Source organism: Haliotis rubra, unplaced genomic scaffold, assembly GCF_003918875.1.
Source record: "Haliotis rubra isolate DU_JTF1 unplaced genomic scaffold, ASM391887v1 Scf481, whole genome shotgun sequence".
Taxonomy (NCBI): domain Eukaryota; kingdom Metazoa; phylum Mollusca; class Gastropoda; order Lepetellida; family Haliotidae; genus Haliotis; species Haliotis rubra.
Window position 1 is genome coordinate 202,247 of NW_025767170.1, and position 14,892 is coordinate 217,138.

At 38.9% G+C, this 14,892-nt stretch overlaps 1 protein-coding gene across 1 annotated transcript in view; it reads right to left on the reverse strand.

Annotated features, from left to right (window-relative positions):
* Positions 1–14,892, reverse strand: part of LOC124291092 (TBC1 domain family member 30-like) — a 131,466-nt gene that overhangs the window by 80,124 nt on the left and 36,450 nt on the right. The window contains 1 exon segment of the mRNA XM_046727994.1: positions 8,391–8,555. Coding sequence (XP_046583950.1) covers positions 8,391–8,555 — 165 coding nt within the window.

Below are 14,892 nucleotides of genomic sequence, written 5' to 3' on the forward strand. Positions count from 1 at the left end.
TGGTTTCTGTTCAGGGAACCATTATTTCCTGACTTCAAACAAAGACAGACATATGGTAGTTGCAACTGGTCACATGCCTTAATCATGAATGAGAGGCGATGGGGTAGCCTAAAATGCTGATGACCTGGGTTCAATTCCCCACATGGGTAAATGTGTGAAGCCTATTTCTGGTGTCCCATGCTGGAATATTGCTGGAATATTGCTATAAGCGGCGTAAAATTCATCCCATTCACTGACTCACTCACTGATGATGAGTCCAGTTGTCTGAACATTAAACAGAAGAACTTCAATAGTTTTAACTCATGTTTGCCTGCCAATACTTTGACTGTCCTGCAATAGATAGACATGTTTATGTAATTACTGATTCATCTTCAGCATATTTTCAGAGGTGAGGTGAGGTGAAATTGGGTTTAACATCGTGCTTGAGAATATTTCGCTCATATGACAATGTGCATGCTTGTGTATGTGGATGTGCGGCTGCTTGTATTAGCCCAGACTGAAGCTGGTTTTATAGTGCTAGCCCACTGAGATACCATGCCGCAGTGAAACATGAATACACCACTCAGACACATTATACTGACTCCGAGCCGACCAGTTCTTGTTGTACCCGTAAATGCCAAGCGCCAGGCAGGCACCAACAAGTACCACATTTTAACGTCTTTTGGTATGACGCGGCCGGGGATTGAACCCGCCACCTTCCGTACTCCCATATTTTCAGAGAAGAGGCACTATAACATATACATACTATTTGAGGATGTCATTCTAAATGCATATGATCACATAGATAAAAGCTCTCGTAACTCTTTTGGACTCATAGTGAGTGAGTGAGGTTTTACGCCGCTTTTAGCAATATTCCAGCAACATCACGTGGACACCGGAAATGGGCTTCGCACATAGTATCCATGTGGGGAATCGAAACCAGGTCTTCAACGTGACGAGCGAACGCTTTAACCACTAGGCTACCCCACCGTCCGCTTCGGACTCATGAAGAAAATAAACAATGATGCTCCAGTATCTGTGCAAGTGCATGTCAGGTCAACAACAGTTCAGCATGTATGTTGAATGGGACTCTGGTTAAAGGTTGGATATGGTCCTCAATACAATATAAGTCACGGCCTTGAGTGAGTGAGTGAGTGAGTTTAGTTTTACGTCGCACTCAGCAATATTCCAGCTATATGGCAGCGGTCTGTAAATAATCAAGTCTGGACCAGACAATCCAGTGATCAACAGCATGAGCATCGATCTGCGCAATTGGGAACCGATGACATGTGTCAACCAAGTCAGCGAGCCTGACCACCCGATCCCGTTAGTCGCCTTTTACGACAAGCATAGTCGCCTTTTATGACAAGAATGGGTTTCTGAAGACCTATTCTACCCCGGATCTTCACGGGTCTCACGGCTTTGAACCAGGTCCACATGCAAAACTAACAAGTGTTTGCCACTGATATGGCAATGTCCCCCGCCGCTAAAGAATGGAATATCTATATTTACTACTTTTTATTTTGGGGTCACATACAAGATGCCTGAAATGACTGGTGTCTGCATAATCACCCAATGTAGGCTGTCAACATACTTGAAACATTGGGTGCAATGGTTTATGAGATATCCGCTTTAAAAAGCGGTCAAAGTATCGTGGTGACCTTGAAGATAAGGTCAAGGTCACCCAAATAAACTGGTGTCTGCGTAATACTCCAATGTATGCTGTCACCAAATTTGAAGACATTGGGTACAACATTTCATGAAATATCGCGTTAACAAGAGTTAAAAGTGTGAAAAGTGTCGTGGTGACCTTGAAGATAAGGTCAAGGTCACCCAAAATCAACTGGTGTCTGCATAATACCCCAATGTATGCTGTCACCAAATTTGAAGACATTGGGTACAACAGTCCATAAGATGCCGTGTTAGTAAGAGTTTGAAAAGTGGTCAAAGTATCGTGGTGACCTTGAAGATAAGGTCAAGGTCACCAAAATAAACTGGTGTCTGTGTAATACTCCAATGTATGCTGTCACTAAATTTGAAGACATTGGGTACAACAGTCCATGAAATATCGCGTTAACAAGAGTTAAAAGAGTGCAAAGTGTCATGGTGACCTTGAAGATAAGGTCAAGGTCACCCAAATAAACTGGTGTCTGCGTAATCCCCCAATGTAGGCTGTCACCAAATTTGAAGACACTGGATACAACAGTCCATGAGATATCATGTTAACAGTTTGAAAAGCGGTCAGTGTCGTGGTGACCTTGAAAATAAGGTCAAGGTTACCCAAATCGACTGGTGTCTGCATAATCCCCTAATGTAGGCTGTCACCAAATTTCAAGATATTGGGTACAACAGTTCATGAGATATCACGCTAACAAGAGTTTGAAAAGTGGTCACCAAATTTGAAGACACTGGATACAACAGGTGACCTTGGAACAGTTTGAAAAGGTCAGTGTCACCTTGAAAATCGAGCTCAAGGTGTCGACTGGTGTCTGCATAATCCCCTAATGTAGGCTGTCACCAAATTTGAAGACATTGGGTACACCAGTTCATGAGATATCGCGTGAACAAGAGTTGGAAAAGTGGTCAAAGTGTCGTGGTGACCTTGAAAATAAGGTCAAGGTCACGCAAATCGACTGGTGTCTGTGTAATCCCCCAATGTAGGCTGACCCAAAATTTGAAGACATTGGGTACAACAGTTCATGAGATATCGCGTTAACAAGAATCGGGACGTACATACGGACGGACGGACGCTGCTGAATACATAGTCCCCGTTCTGCGCTGTGGCGAGGGACAATAATCACAACTGTTTGGACCAAATCCTTCACCAGAGACCGTATAGTATGGTATCTGCCTTCACATACAACATTGCGCTGCCTTGCTGTCAGTGAAAATGTGGTATCACATGTACAAAAAGGAATATATCCATTAAAAAACTGTATGTATATTCATTTATCTCATATAGCATTTGATATCTCGATTGGATCGGATCGGATCGGATAACCATAGATCCTTGCGACACAAAAATGAATAATGGCTCCCCTGTTAGTTCATTCCCTAGTCATCAATCAATCTCTCTCTTCTCACTCGGACTTCCAATCCCTTTAGCAATATCTGATATTGTTTAAAAATAAAATTCATTATTATCATGAAACTGTCAAAAATAAAAATTACTCAATAAACACATTGCATCAAATGATCACCCAGGCTTTTAGGGTCATGATACCTTTTAGCAATGTACACACAATCTGAATACTGAAGTAGGACTTTACCCAAGAGGGTAGTGTGATAGTGGGTGATAACTTCCAGATATCTTCACGTGTGAATTTTAGCGATTCTCAATGGTCATTGGGAGCGTATGCCAGTGCTTCACTGCGGAGAAAAATATAATATACTGAGGGAAACAAATAAGGGAACACCACTTCATGGTAGTGTTCCTTTATTTATTTTCAGATTTCCTCTGGTGATGAAAATTGGAATATATTAAAGCAACACTTGAATATTCCAGTGTTCGTTTATTTGTTTCTCTCAGTATATGATGTCATCATAGTCTGTGCCATCAAAAACTGATCACATGACATCATCTGAGAAACAGGGTTCGTACATCGAGTTGCTTTGTATGGCTGCTTTGGTCTTCCTGTTTCCACTTAACAGGTCAAAGGGTCATAGAGGGTTTTACATGACGCGTGATTCCTGCGTATTTGACGCAACAATTTTGTAAACGACTCTCAAAATATTATCATACGAGTCAAGCTTGACGCAAGTTTTATGAGTGGCCCTCAAAATTCAGTTCAATAAAATCAATTTGATAAGCAAAAGTTTGACTTTCACAGAGCTGTCAGATTGTTCCAGAGCGCTCAGAGGAGACAGTAATCCTAGCTGTTTGAATTGAACAATGCTGTAGTTTCATTTGGTGGTGTGACATACACAGTTACATACTGAGAATGATTAACACAAAGATTTCATGACTCCCAAATATTGAAAATGACTCCCCAAAATAAATATTGCGAGTCACCATGATTCTCATTTAAAAGTCTGTGTAAAACCGTGGTAATATACAGAATAAACTACTTAACCCTCACAGTTTAAATTGAATGAATGGTGTTAGTTCTGAGACGCAATAATTCCTCATATAGAGCAGTGGTATCTGGTGTCTCTAATCAGTGAACGAGTGAGTTCAGTTTTACGCCTCTTTTAGCACTATTCCAGCAATATTCACGTCGGGGAACACCAGAAATGGGCTTCACACATTGTACCCATATGGTCTGGTGTCTGTAACTAAAATATGTCTACTAGAGGTGTAGAAAGATGTGTTTGGTATCCTTAGAAAGCTTGTAATCTCTAGTTTTCCAAAACAAATGTCGCCAGACTTGAACCTGTCAGTGTGTCTTTCTGGGGTGTTGTAACCATGCTATTTTAGAAGGAACACTACTGTTATAAATGAAGGGTAAACCATCACTCAGAATAGATATTCTATCAGTTTTGAGAATACAGGGGTCGCTCCAAATCCTGATACACCGAACCAAACAACAAGGTCATGGCTAGCTGGAGATTTGCCACTCATTGGTTAATCTCTAACTCTCGTACATTAATATCTAGAAAAGCAATGGCTTAACATGACATAGTACACATCCTTGCCATGACAAAAATCCATTCTGATTATGGAAACAAACAAGAATGTTTGAACTACTGAAGGACCAATTGTTTTAAAAATATATGAATAGAACAAAGATGCAAAGATGCAATAAACAAGAAGTTGTCATCCATAAAGTTGTATCCTTCATTTTTGACTAGTTAAGTTATTCCACACCGTGTCAGCTTCCTGCAGCAAGATCACACACAGTGGGGCAGGTCTTGAAAGTATACCGCTTTGGTAAAACCCACAAGAAAGGTTATCGTGCTGACAAACTTTTGAACATTATAGGGAAAAGCAGTGATTTGAACACAGTTACAGGTTCCTGGCATGCCAAAGAGAGGTAACTCTAGAAGATAATTCTTAAGACATCTCAACCAGACATACCTGCACAACTGAACTGAATTTCAATGAAATATTGTAATGTTGTGTAGCTTTTTCCTCAGTCTAGTTATCACGACATGGCTGAAATGTTGCCGATGTGACTTAAAATCTTAACTCACTCACTCTCTTAGTTCAATCACCAACCAAGTGTCTCGACAGCCAGGAGCCAGGGATATCACTGGAATACATCTACATTTAGTAGTTTGACAGTTACACAGTTGACGTATGGACTTCAGATCATTTATGTTTCAGTAGTTCTTTCCGACCCAGCTGTCAATCATTACATGGTAAAAATACCAGCTGCTACACTGAGACATATGTATTTAAAGAATGATGAAGTCGAAGGGCATAAATCAATTCTGTTTTCACTGATACTTGAGTGTTCAAAAGATCAATCCATCTTTGTTCTATTCATACTTGTTTTAAAACAATTGGTCCTTCAGTAGTTCAAACATTCTTGTTTGTCTCTAAAATCAGAATGGGTTATGACCCCCAAGCAAAAGATTTTTCTAAATTTCCTTTTTTTCAAAGTCATTTTATTACTTATTTAAAACAAATGTGATGAGTGAGGAACACTTTTCCACTCTAGTGAGTGAGTATGGTTTTACCCAGCTTTTAGCAATGTTCCAGCAATACCACGGCGGAGGACACCAGAAAAGGGCTTCACACATTGCACCCATTGGGGGGAATCGAACATGGGTCTTCGGCGTGACAAGCGAACGTGTTAACCACTAGGCTACTCCACCACCCTTTTTCACTCGAACAAACACAAGCCTTTAATACAAAGTCAGTTGTCAAGCATGTCATTTTATGAACTGTAAACTATGCTCACATGTTTGACAAATGTTTTTTGTTTGTAATAAAAATGACTGATAAGCAGAATTTAAAATGAAACACCAATGCTCAAGCAACATGTTCTCTATTTTTAGTCTCAAAGAGGCTGTATATCATCTGTATATCATCTGTATATCAATGGGTATTGGTCAATGTCAATATTGGCTGACCCCAAACAGGACCCTTCAAATCACAGCCTAAATCACATGCCTGGAAACCTTTTTGCACATGATCATACTTCTAAGCTGTGTGGCTTACATCATACATATTCAGCAGTGGAAACTGTGCAAATTACCTCACTTCACAGATGGAGATTTGGAACATTAACAACAATGATAATAATTCTTAGAATATTACTCTAATGCCTGGTGGCCGTTTTTCTGAAAGTGGTTTCTGAAACCACAGGTTTAGCTTGAATGAAAATTTTAAAGCCAAGGTTTTGTGTTGTCTTTCTTACTAGTGGTCCTCCATGCACTCTACAAAGGAGTTGTCTCCCTAAACAGATGCAGGGTAAACCACATTATATTTCCTAAGGTGCACCTCCTGGAGGTTTATGGAGATCATAGAGTCTCTTACAGAGATAGTCTGTATGAGGTTCTGTATAGGCTGAGACTCCATCCCAAACTTGGTATTCCCGGGTAATCGATAATCATCGGTATCACGTTTTTCAGTCAAGACAGTATTCTATTCTGGGTAGATTCCCAGTCATGTTCACACCTCCATCACTGGCATGTGATACTGTGAATATGTTGCCATGGGAACACAATGTGTTAAAAATCTGATGAAATGTTTCCATGGAAACACAATGTGTTATACTTTGACGAAAAATACAGCTAAGGTCAAACTCCTGTTGAAATATATTTACTAATTCCACCTTGAACAAAACAGGTTTATGATTATACTCTATTAAATAACATTTGTATCGGGTAAACACCTCAATCTAGTGTTCAATACAGAATTGGAAGCATAATGGCTACCCTCAAGATAACAAGAGTAGTCCCCCTTGTCTCAGTAGCAACAGAGGATTTTATGTTGTATTATCACAGGTTCTGGAGGATTACAGACCTCTTTTGTAAGAGTTATAAGTGAGTTGAAATTGTCCTTGTAATTTTGCTGACTTCATTCTCCAAACAAATTACACCTGATGACAAACATCAATATGTTTAAGAACGGATACATCTCAATATTTTGTTTTACTTATCAAATGTTGATGGGTTAATAGGATTTGCTTTTGAATTTGTGAGTGATTTGGGGATTTTTTTCAGATAATATATTACAAAACATGTATGCATATTTAATCCAGTCACATATCATATTTATGGCATTTTGTACACAATCACAAAGACTTCCAACAATCTCATTTCACAAAAATATTGTTACAAAGTCTCCTTTTCTAGATTTCTTGATATGAGTTTTAATATGTATTAAATATAGACATCAATATTTACTGAGAACCACACCTTCAACTGATGAGACACTTGGTCCTCAGCAAACATAGTATAAGAAACACAAAAATACTATTCAAAAAGTATTTAGCATTTATTGGCTCTGGTATTTTTTTAACCATACATTCAGTTTATTCTGGTGTACAATTTCCTGGGCATTGTATATGTTTAGGACATATACCGGGAATTCCTGTATTTAGGCCCATGCGAAATTTAGCCCATGGGCTAAAATACGGGATTTTTTCCGTACTTAAGCCCATGGGCTTTAATTTGGATTTAATTCTTGGGTGTTTGGAGTGATTTTCCGTACACCTTTCAATGAACAGATGGTATCATCACATTTTGACAGTGAGCTGTATACACCTGTCAACAAAGTAGTACAATCAACTCTGCTTTTAAGCAGGGATTTCTTATTGATGTGGAAAGGGTTCTCTCGCTTCTATTAACACATTGAGTTACTTTGTGGTTATCACGTTGTCCATCTGAAACTTTCACCATGAAATGGATACATACATCTATATCCTCAATCACTGTGGTATAATAAAAGTGTTTAATTTAAAGCATTAGATGGAGGTTTGAAGCTTTCTAGAGTAGTAGTGATGGTTTTACTAATGATGAGCTGTGAATGTGAAAGGTTCTTTTGCAGATCACTTTTATCTAAAAAACATGTCAGCATGGGATTACAAGATGTTTGTGCACACACTGATATTTTCATGATATATAATGCACAAGTTTTAATTACATCATAAAGTTTATGGGTGAACATCTCAGAACACAAAAACTCATTTTGTGTCATGTTTTCAATGACAATAACACGACTACCAAATGTCCATTTGTTGGGGCTATCATGCTTGCATATGTTTACATACTACACAAAGAAGATAAGGAACACAGTTTCTTCATAATATTCAATGACTGATGACCTATAGTACTGGGTGTTTCTTAACTTCTTGTGAGCAGTGTATATTTGTTGAATGTGATCACCGTCTTTCGCTTCAAATGTGTGTCCCCAATGGAAACTTGTCTCTGTAATAAACCATCTGCAAATCTTTTATAACCTCAGTCTTTTATATAGCGCACAGTCAGGACAGTGCAATCCCATCACCATGGTTACTTACGTCTCTTCAGGGAGGCTGCCTGTAGAATGGCAGTGACAACATCACAGTTTCGATGGAGTTTCGCGATCCGCCGGTCTCGACATTTAAGCTGCCGCACCAGGCGGGTGGAAGACTGATTAATACTGCGTTGTATATCCCCAAACATCTTACGAAGCTGAGAAATATCTGAAAAATACAGCGAAAGGGAAATATATCAAATTCATATTCATATACATATATCTTGCCATTTTACCACCCTTAAACTCATACCACACCCATGAGGGGCATTAACTGACAGATCAAGGGCTGGCACAATGTGCAAGCTGTTTTTCATTGCATATGCATACATATCAGCAATAGTCCAGCTTTATAAGATTGATAAGTAAAATACCTGATAAGTAAACAATTTTTGGCGAGTCCCTTGACATTTTACTTATCAGGTTTCCACTGTATATGGCAGCGGACTGTAAATAATCGAGTCTGGACCGGACAATCCAGTATGAGCATCGATCTGCGCAATTGGGAACCGATGACATGTGTCAACCAAGTCAGCGAGCCTGACCACCCGATCCCGTTAGATGGCTCTTACGACAAGCATGGGTTACTGAAGATCAATATTCTAACCGGGACCTTCACGGGTTAGTAAGCCTATGATGAAGTATGGGCGAGTAAATGACTTTAGGTTTACACCACTTATAGCAATATTCCAGCAATATCACAGCAGGGGACACCAGAAATGGGCTTCACAAATTGTACCCATGTAGGGAATTGAATCCAGGTCTATGGCGTGACTAGTGAACACTTTAACCACCAGGCTACCCCAACACCCCTTTAAATTATGGGCGTTATGATCATCTTAGCTCAACGATAACTTTGTGCAAGGATTTTTATTCTTAACCAGAAAAATTCATGGACTATGGAGATATACATATAGGAGTATATATACGGGAGAGGGCTTTTCTAAGATGGTTAACTTGTGCCCAATCCTTTTCTTGAATGAATAAAATATGTTTAAAACATACACCTAGACCTTAGGTCTTTAGTTAATGAAACAATGGCTTGGAGACTAGAGAAAAATGAAATCAATGAATATTCAATGTCTACAAGACTCACTACAAATTTCCCCCAAACACTGTTTTCCACAAATTATAACAGCATGACATTTATAAATCTTATAATAACTGCTAAAAGTACTCACAGACTAACACTTAGTCACAGAAATAAAGTTGGCTAAGTAAGCTTAGTGTGTTAAACAACATACAACAAACTTCTCTTCAAGACTGAGATAGCAGTTGAAACACTCATAAAATCTGTTTGCATTCTGATTCTTTCACAAGAATCTTGGGTCATGAAACTGAACTTTACAGTTATCGTAGAGGTCAGCTCGGTTCATGTCAACATACAACTGATTAACATTCTGTTATCTTGGTTCCGTCACATTATTTCAGGAAAACTTTCAGCACGCTGAGAGCTCAGCAACATGACGTTTATGACTTCTTCATTCCTTCCATGTGGGAGACCGACCAAACATGAAAACTTCTTGAGATTAATTTTTCCACCTGTTGTGTCTTGGTACAAATATCTGGTCTTGGTTTGATCTAACACGCTAGTCATAGATTAATAGATATATAAGAATTGACTCTGTGGTAACTGACTGGCTAAACAATTCACTATAAAAGAGGGGTGATGGAGTAGCCTAGTGGTTAAAGCTTTCGCTCATCACGCCAAAGACCTAGGTTCAATTCCCCACATGGGTACATTGCGTGAAGCCTATTTCTGGTGTCCCCCACCGTGAAATTCATGGAATATTGCTAAAGGTGATGTAAAACTAACCCACCCACACACTCACTCACCGTTTCACCCACGAACCCATCCGCTCACTCACTACAAAAGAAGTGGAGCTGGCATTTTTTGAAGAGGCATTTGATAAAAAGACAAAATTTTCCCAAAAAATGTATCTTGTAAGCATTTATTGCAAGTGTGAATATACTCTTCAAAAATGTCCTAATTGATTTTTCCCTCACTGCACGCCATTAAATTTGTTTTTCCCTGATTCTCTGGAGATGTATCAGATGAACCAACTCCCAGCTTGGAACACGGAATTAATGCAGAAGTCTGAATTTTAACTGATTACACACATTGGCGGCAAAACATGTATAATATCAAGTTTTGCGTGGCGTGATATGGGAAACAATATGTTAAAAACTACTTTGTACACATAAAACACAAAATAGTCACAACTCCACATGTTGACAAGGTGAACCACTTGAAAAACAACACAACATGTAATTTTAGGGTGTAGAGTGAGGGAGTGAGTTTAGTTTTACGCCACACTCAGCAATATTCCAGCTGTATGGCGGCGGTCTGTAAACAATCGAGTCTGGACCAGACAATCCAGTGATCAACAACATGAGCATCGATCTGTGCAATTGGGAACCGATGACATGTGTCAACCAAGTCAGCGAGCCTGACCACCCGATCCCGTTAGTCGCCTCTTACGACAAGCATAGTCACCTTTTGTGGCAAGCAAGGGTTGCTGAAGACCTATTCTACCGCGGATCTTCACGGGTTGATCAATATTGTGAGCAAATCCACATCATCTGGATACAATGACAAGCAATCAGTCGATCAGACTCGCAGACATCTTTGGATGCATATCACATCAAACTTGCATAGATCGATACTCGTTATTCACTTAATAGTCTAGTCCAGACTTGATTATTTACAGACCACTTTTACATATAACATATATATTTGGCATTTCACTTTCTCAGTAAAGGAAAGATTCTAGTACTTTTGTTTGGTTGAGTCCCATCCTGGATTTGACTGACTGACTGACCGAGTTTGGTTTTACACCGCTTTTAGCAATATTCCAGCAACATCATGGCAGGGGACACCAGAAATGGGCTTCACACATTGTACCCATGTGGGGAATCGAACCCAGGTCTTCGGCGTGACGAGCCAACGCTCCACTCCCTCCCTGGACTTGAACTGAAAGCCTGAGAGTCTGGCACCTAATCGCCAGCACACAAAGTCAGCAGTTAAAGCCACTTGACTGAAAAAGTGTAATCCCAAATATATCACATGTTACATTTCACCACTTTCTAAATGGCATTGTGTATTCATACACTCAAAATGCTGGAAAAGTGCTGAGTGAAGCAGAAAACAAGAAGACATGGTCATCAATATCCACTGCCACAGTGTTCTGGTCCTGTTTGGTTCCTGTTTTTAACTCCGCCCTGAAAACACATTTGGTTCCTTATCTATAACGGTTTCTGAGAAAATCTGTCCCCATTGGGGATACCCTGCACTAAGTCAAGACACACATGACAAGGGCTATAACTCTGTAACAAATCGTAACATGGTTTCTGTGTTCGAACCTTCAAGCCATTCATGTCCTGAAAAGACATACCAAATTTGGTTTCCCTCTCTTTCAAGGTTTTTGAGAAAATCTGTCCCCATCTCGGACCGACGTACAAAACTCAAAATTATATCCCCGGGGAAAATAACAGACAGACAGACAGACAAAACACAAAAATCACCCTGGCTTTGTCACCATATACAGATCTGATACAACTGATTATATATGTCGTATGCCCCATTTTGGTTTTGCTGTTGTTGGACTTATAATAGAGGGGCATATCCAGATGTGTTCAGCTGCCTGTTACAAGGCAAAATTTCAGTAAAATTTCTCAACTTGGAATAAAACCAATTCCCAGTTCATGAAAAATTCCCAATTTTGAATAAAACCAACTCCCAGTTCATGTTCATAGTGCTATAACTTTTATAACATTATGGCTTTGTAAAGGTGACCTGTATATTGTAAATAACAGGATCAATACAGAGAAAGTGGCTTTTTGATTTGTTATACCATTGCACTGAGGTTAATGACAAAATACCATTAAAGTTCAGAAATGTTACAAATCCAAAATTTAAACAAAATCATTTTTTCAACTTTGCCAGCGAGGTGAGTTTATTCAGGAATCATTGATAAATCCCTGTAAAGAGTTGTGAGTTTGACAATTTTACTCTGCCTTTCCTAATTTAAGTGTGGCATCTATCGTTCCCAACTGGAGCTCCACAATAACATCTCAGCACAAGATAAAGTACATATTTATCTGCATCAACTCAGTATTTAAAAAAATAAGTATTAGACGGAGGTTTATAATGACAGTAATTTACACGAAAATTGCGATAATGAACACACTTATAACAAATGTAACAAATGCATAAGTTGAAGTTACACTCATTGTCATGCAATTATAATGCTCTGAAACAAAAATAACTTTTAAACTACAGTAGTTTCACATAATTGCTTATAAAGTCATAAATCTTTATTAATGATCTTACATATATTTGAGAGAATCACGTTTAGTTCACCGAAATACCATACAAAAAAAACCCAGAAATCAAGAACACTGACAGTAGCTCGAGCATATGATTAAAGATATTATTTAATTAAATTAATTAAAGATTCTATTAAATATGGCTGCTGCTCTGTATTCACTGACATCATAGTATTACAGCTTAGTTTAGAGAACCTGCAGGTATGCAGATCTTGAGTGAGTGAGTGAGTTGGATTTTATGATGCTTTTAGCAATATTCCAGCAATATCATGGCCGGGGATACCAGCAATGGTCTTCACAGTGCTGATGTTGAATTCTCGGGAGATACTTACCACTTTGATGAAGCCCACAAACATATTTTATATAATTTCTTATTTTGTTTTCTCTCATAGATACATTTCCAGTATGCACTTTTAAAAGACATGCTTTCAAAAAATGGACAAAGTGAGACAATTAAACAGTAGATGAAATGGAAACAAAAATTTGACTCAATATTGCTACATAATTTACAATGATATAATATTGATACAATTCCCACTGCAGGAACTGAAAGTATTCCTTATGTGATTAAGTGTGAATGAGTTTAGTTTTACGCTGCTTGTAGCAATATTCCAGCAATATCACGGCTTGTGACACCAGAAATGGGCTTCACACAATGTACCCATGTGGGGAATTGAACCCGGGTCTTTATGACAGGCAAACGCTTTAACCACTAGGCTACCCAGCTACTCCCACTCAGTGATTATTGGGGACATTCCTGCCCCAAACATGGGGTGTGCAGATTCAGAGCAGTGGGTCGCAGATCAAGAAATTTTGCTTTCAAACACTGTATATGCATTTTGAATTTTGCATTTGTACAAACATAAGCAACTAAAATGTACCTGAGTAATGTCCCTTTATTACACCAACATGCAAGTAATCTGGTGTTTTCTTCGTAAGGGTCACTATATAGCTGAAATATTGCCGAGGTGACGTTAAATCTTAACTCACTCACTCTTCGTAAGGGTCACTATATAGCTGAAATATTGCCGAGGTGACGTTAAATTTTAAGTTATTTAACTCACTCACTCTTCTTAAGGGTAACTTAATGGCTGAGATATTGCCGAGGCGACGTTAAATCTTAACTCACTCACTCTTCGTAAGGACAAGGCTAATGACTTCTGGACACAGTCACACAAAATCAAACAGGACAAATTATGTTTCTACTACATTTTACTGTTTTAAGTCGTTTGTTCTGACAAGCTGGTACCTTTTCTTTCAAGGGTATATATCAGCGCACCAGACAGACAAATTTATAACACTAGCAAGTTATTCAACACGACCCTGTTGCCGTATCACATGAACTCTAATCCTCAACAACAAAAACTGATAAACATTGTGTAACAACAATGTCAGGCAGCACAAGCCGACAGCAGTTTCCCCAACATTCCGTTTGACGAAATGTCACCCTCCATCTGATGAAGGTCGCCAGTCGATATATGCACAATCTATAACACACAGTGTGACACATCACTTCAGGGAATACCATGTCCTCTTTCAAGAATTTACAACCAAATTCCTGGCAACAGCTGCTAGAGAATGAATTAAAGGAATGCGTTATCGTGACAATTACCACTGCTGGCATTGACCGAGGATCATTGTTCCAGGATTGTTGTTCTATTGTTATGTATTAGAAATGTAGACATAGCTTTAAATATTCATGCTTTATGGGTTATGGGTCATAGGTCATAGGCTGTATGGAGTCATTCTGACCTTGTAGTAATCGGAATGCTTTTGAACATGATAGGGCTCAGAGAGCAGTACAATGAAAGTCAAGGCCATTATTGAAGCTCTTGCACATGAAACAAGTTACCAAAATATCTGTGATGAAATTACACTATCATAACATTACTCGAGTGAGTGAGTGAGTTTAGCTTTACGCCGTTTTTAACAATATTCCAGCAATATCAAGGCATGGGACAATAAAAATTGGCTTCAAGCATTGTGCCCATATGGGGAATCGAACCCGGGTCTTCAGTGTGAGGGGTGAACGCTTTAACCACTAGGCTACCCCATCGCCTCAACACTAATCAATGCAGCTTTGAAGGAATTGCTGGTAGAAATAGTACCAAGGAATCAAACTTTTCAGTTAATACAAGTTAAGGCCAGACCAATTTTATTTCTTGTTTTACGGATCC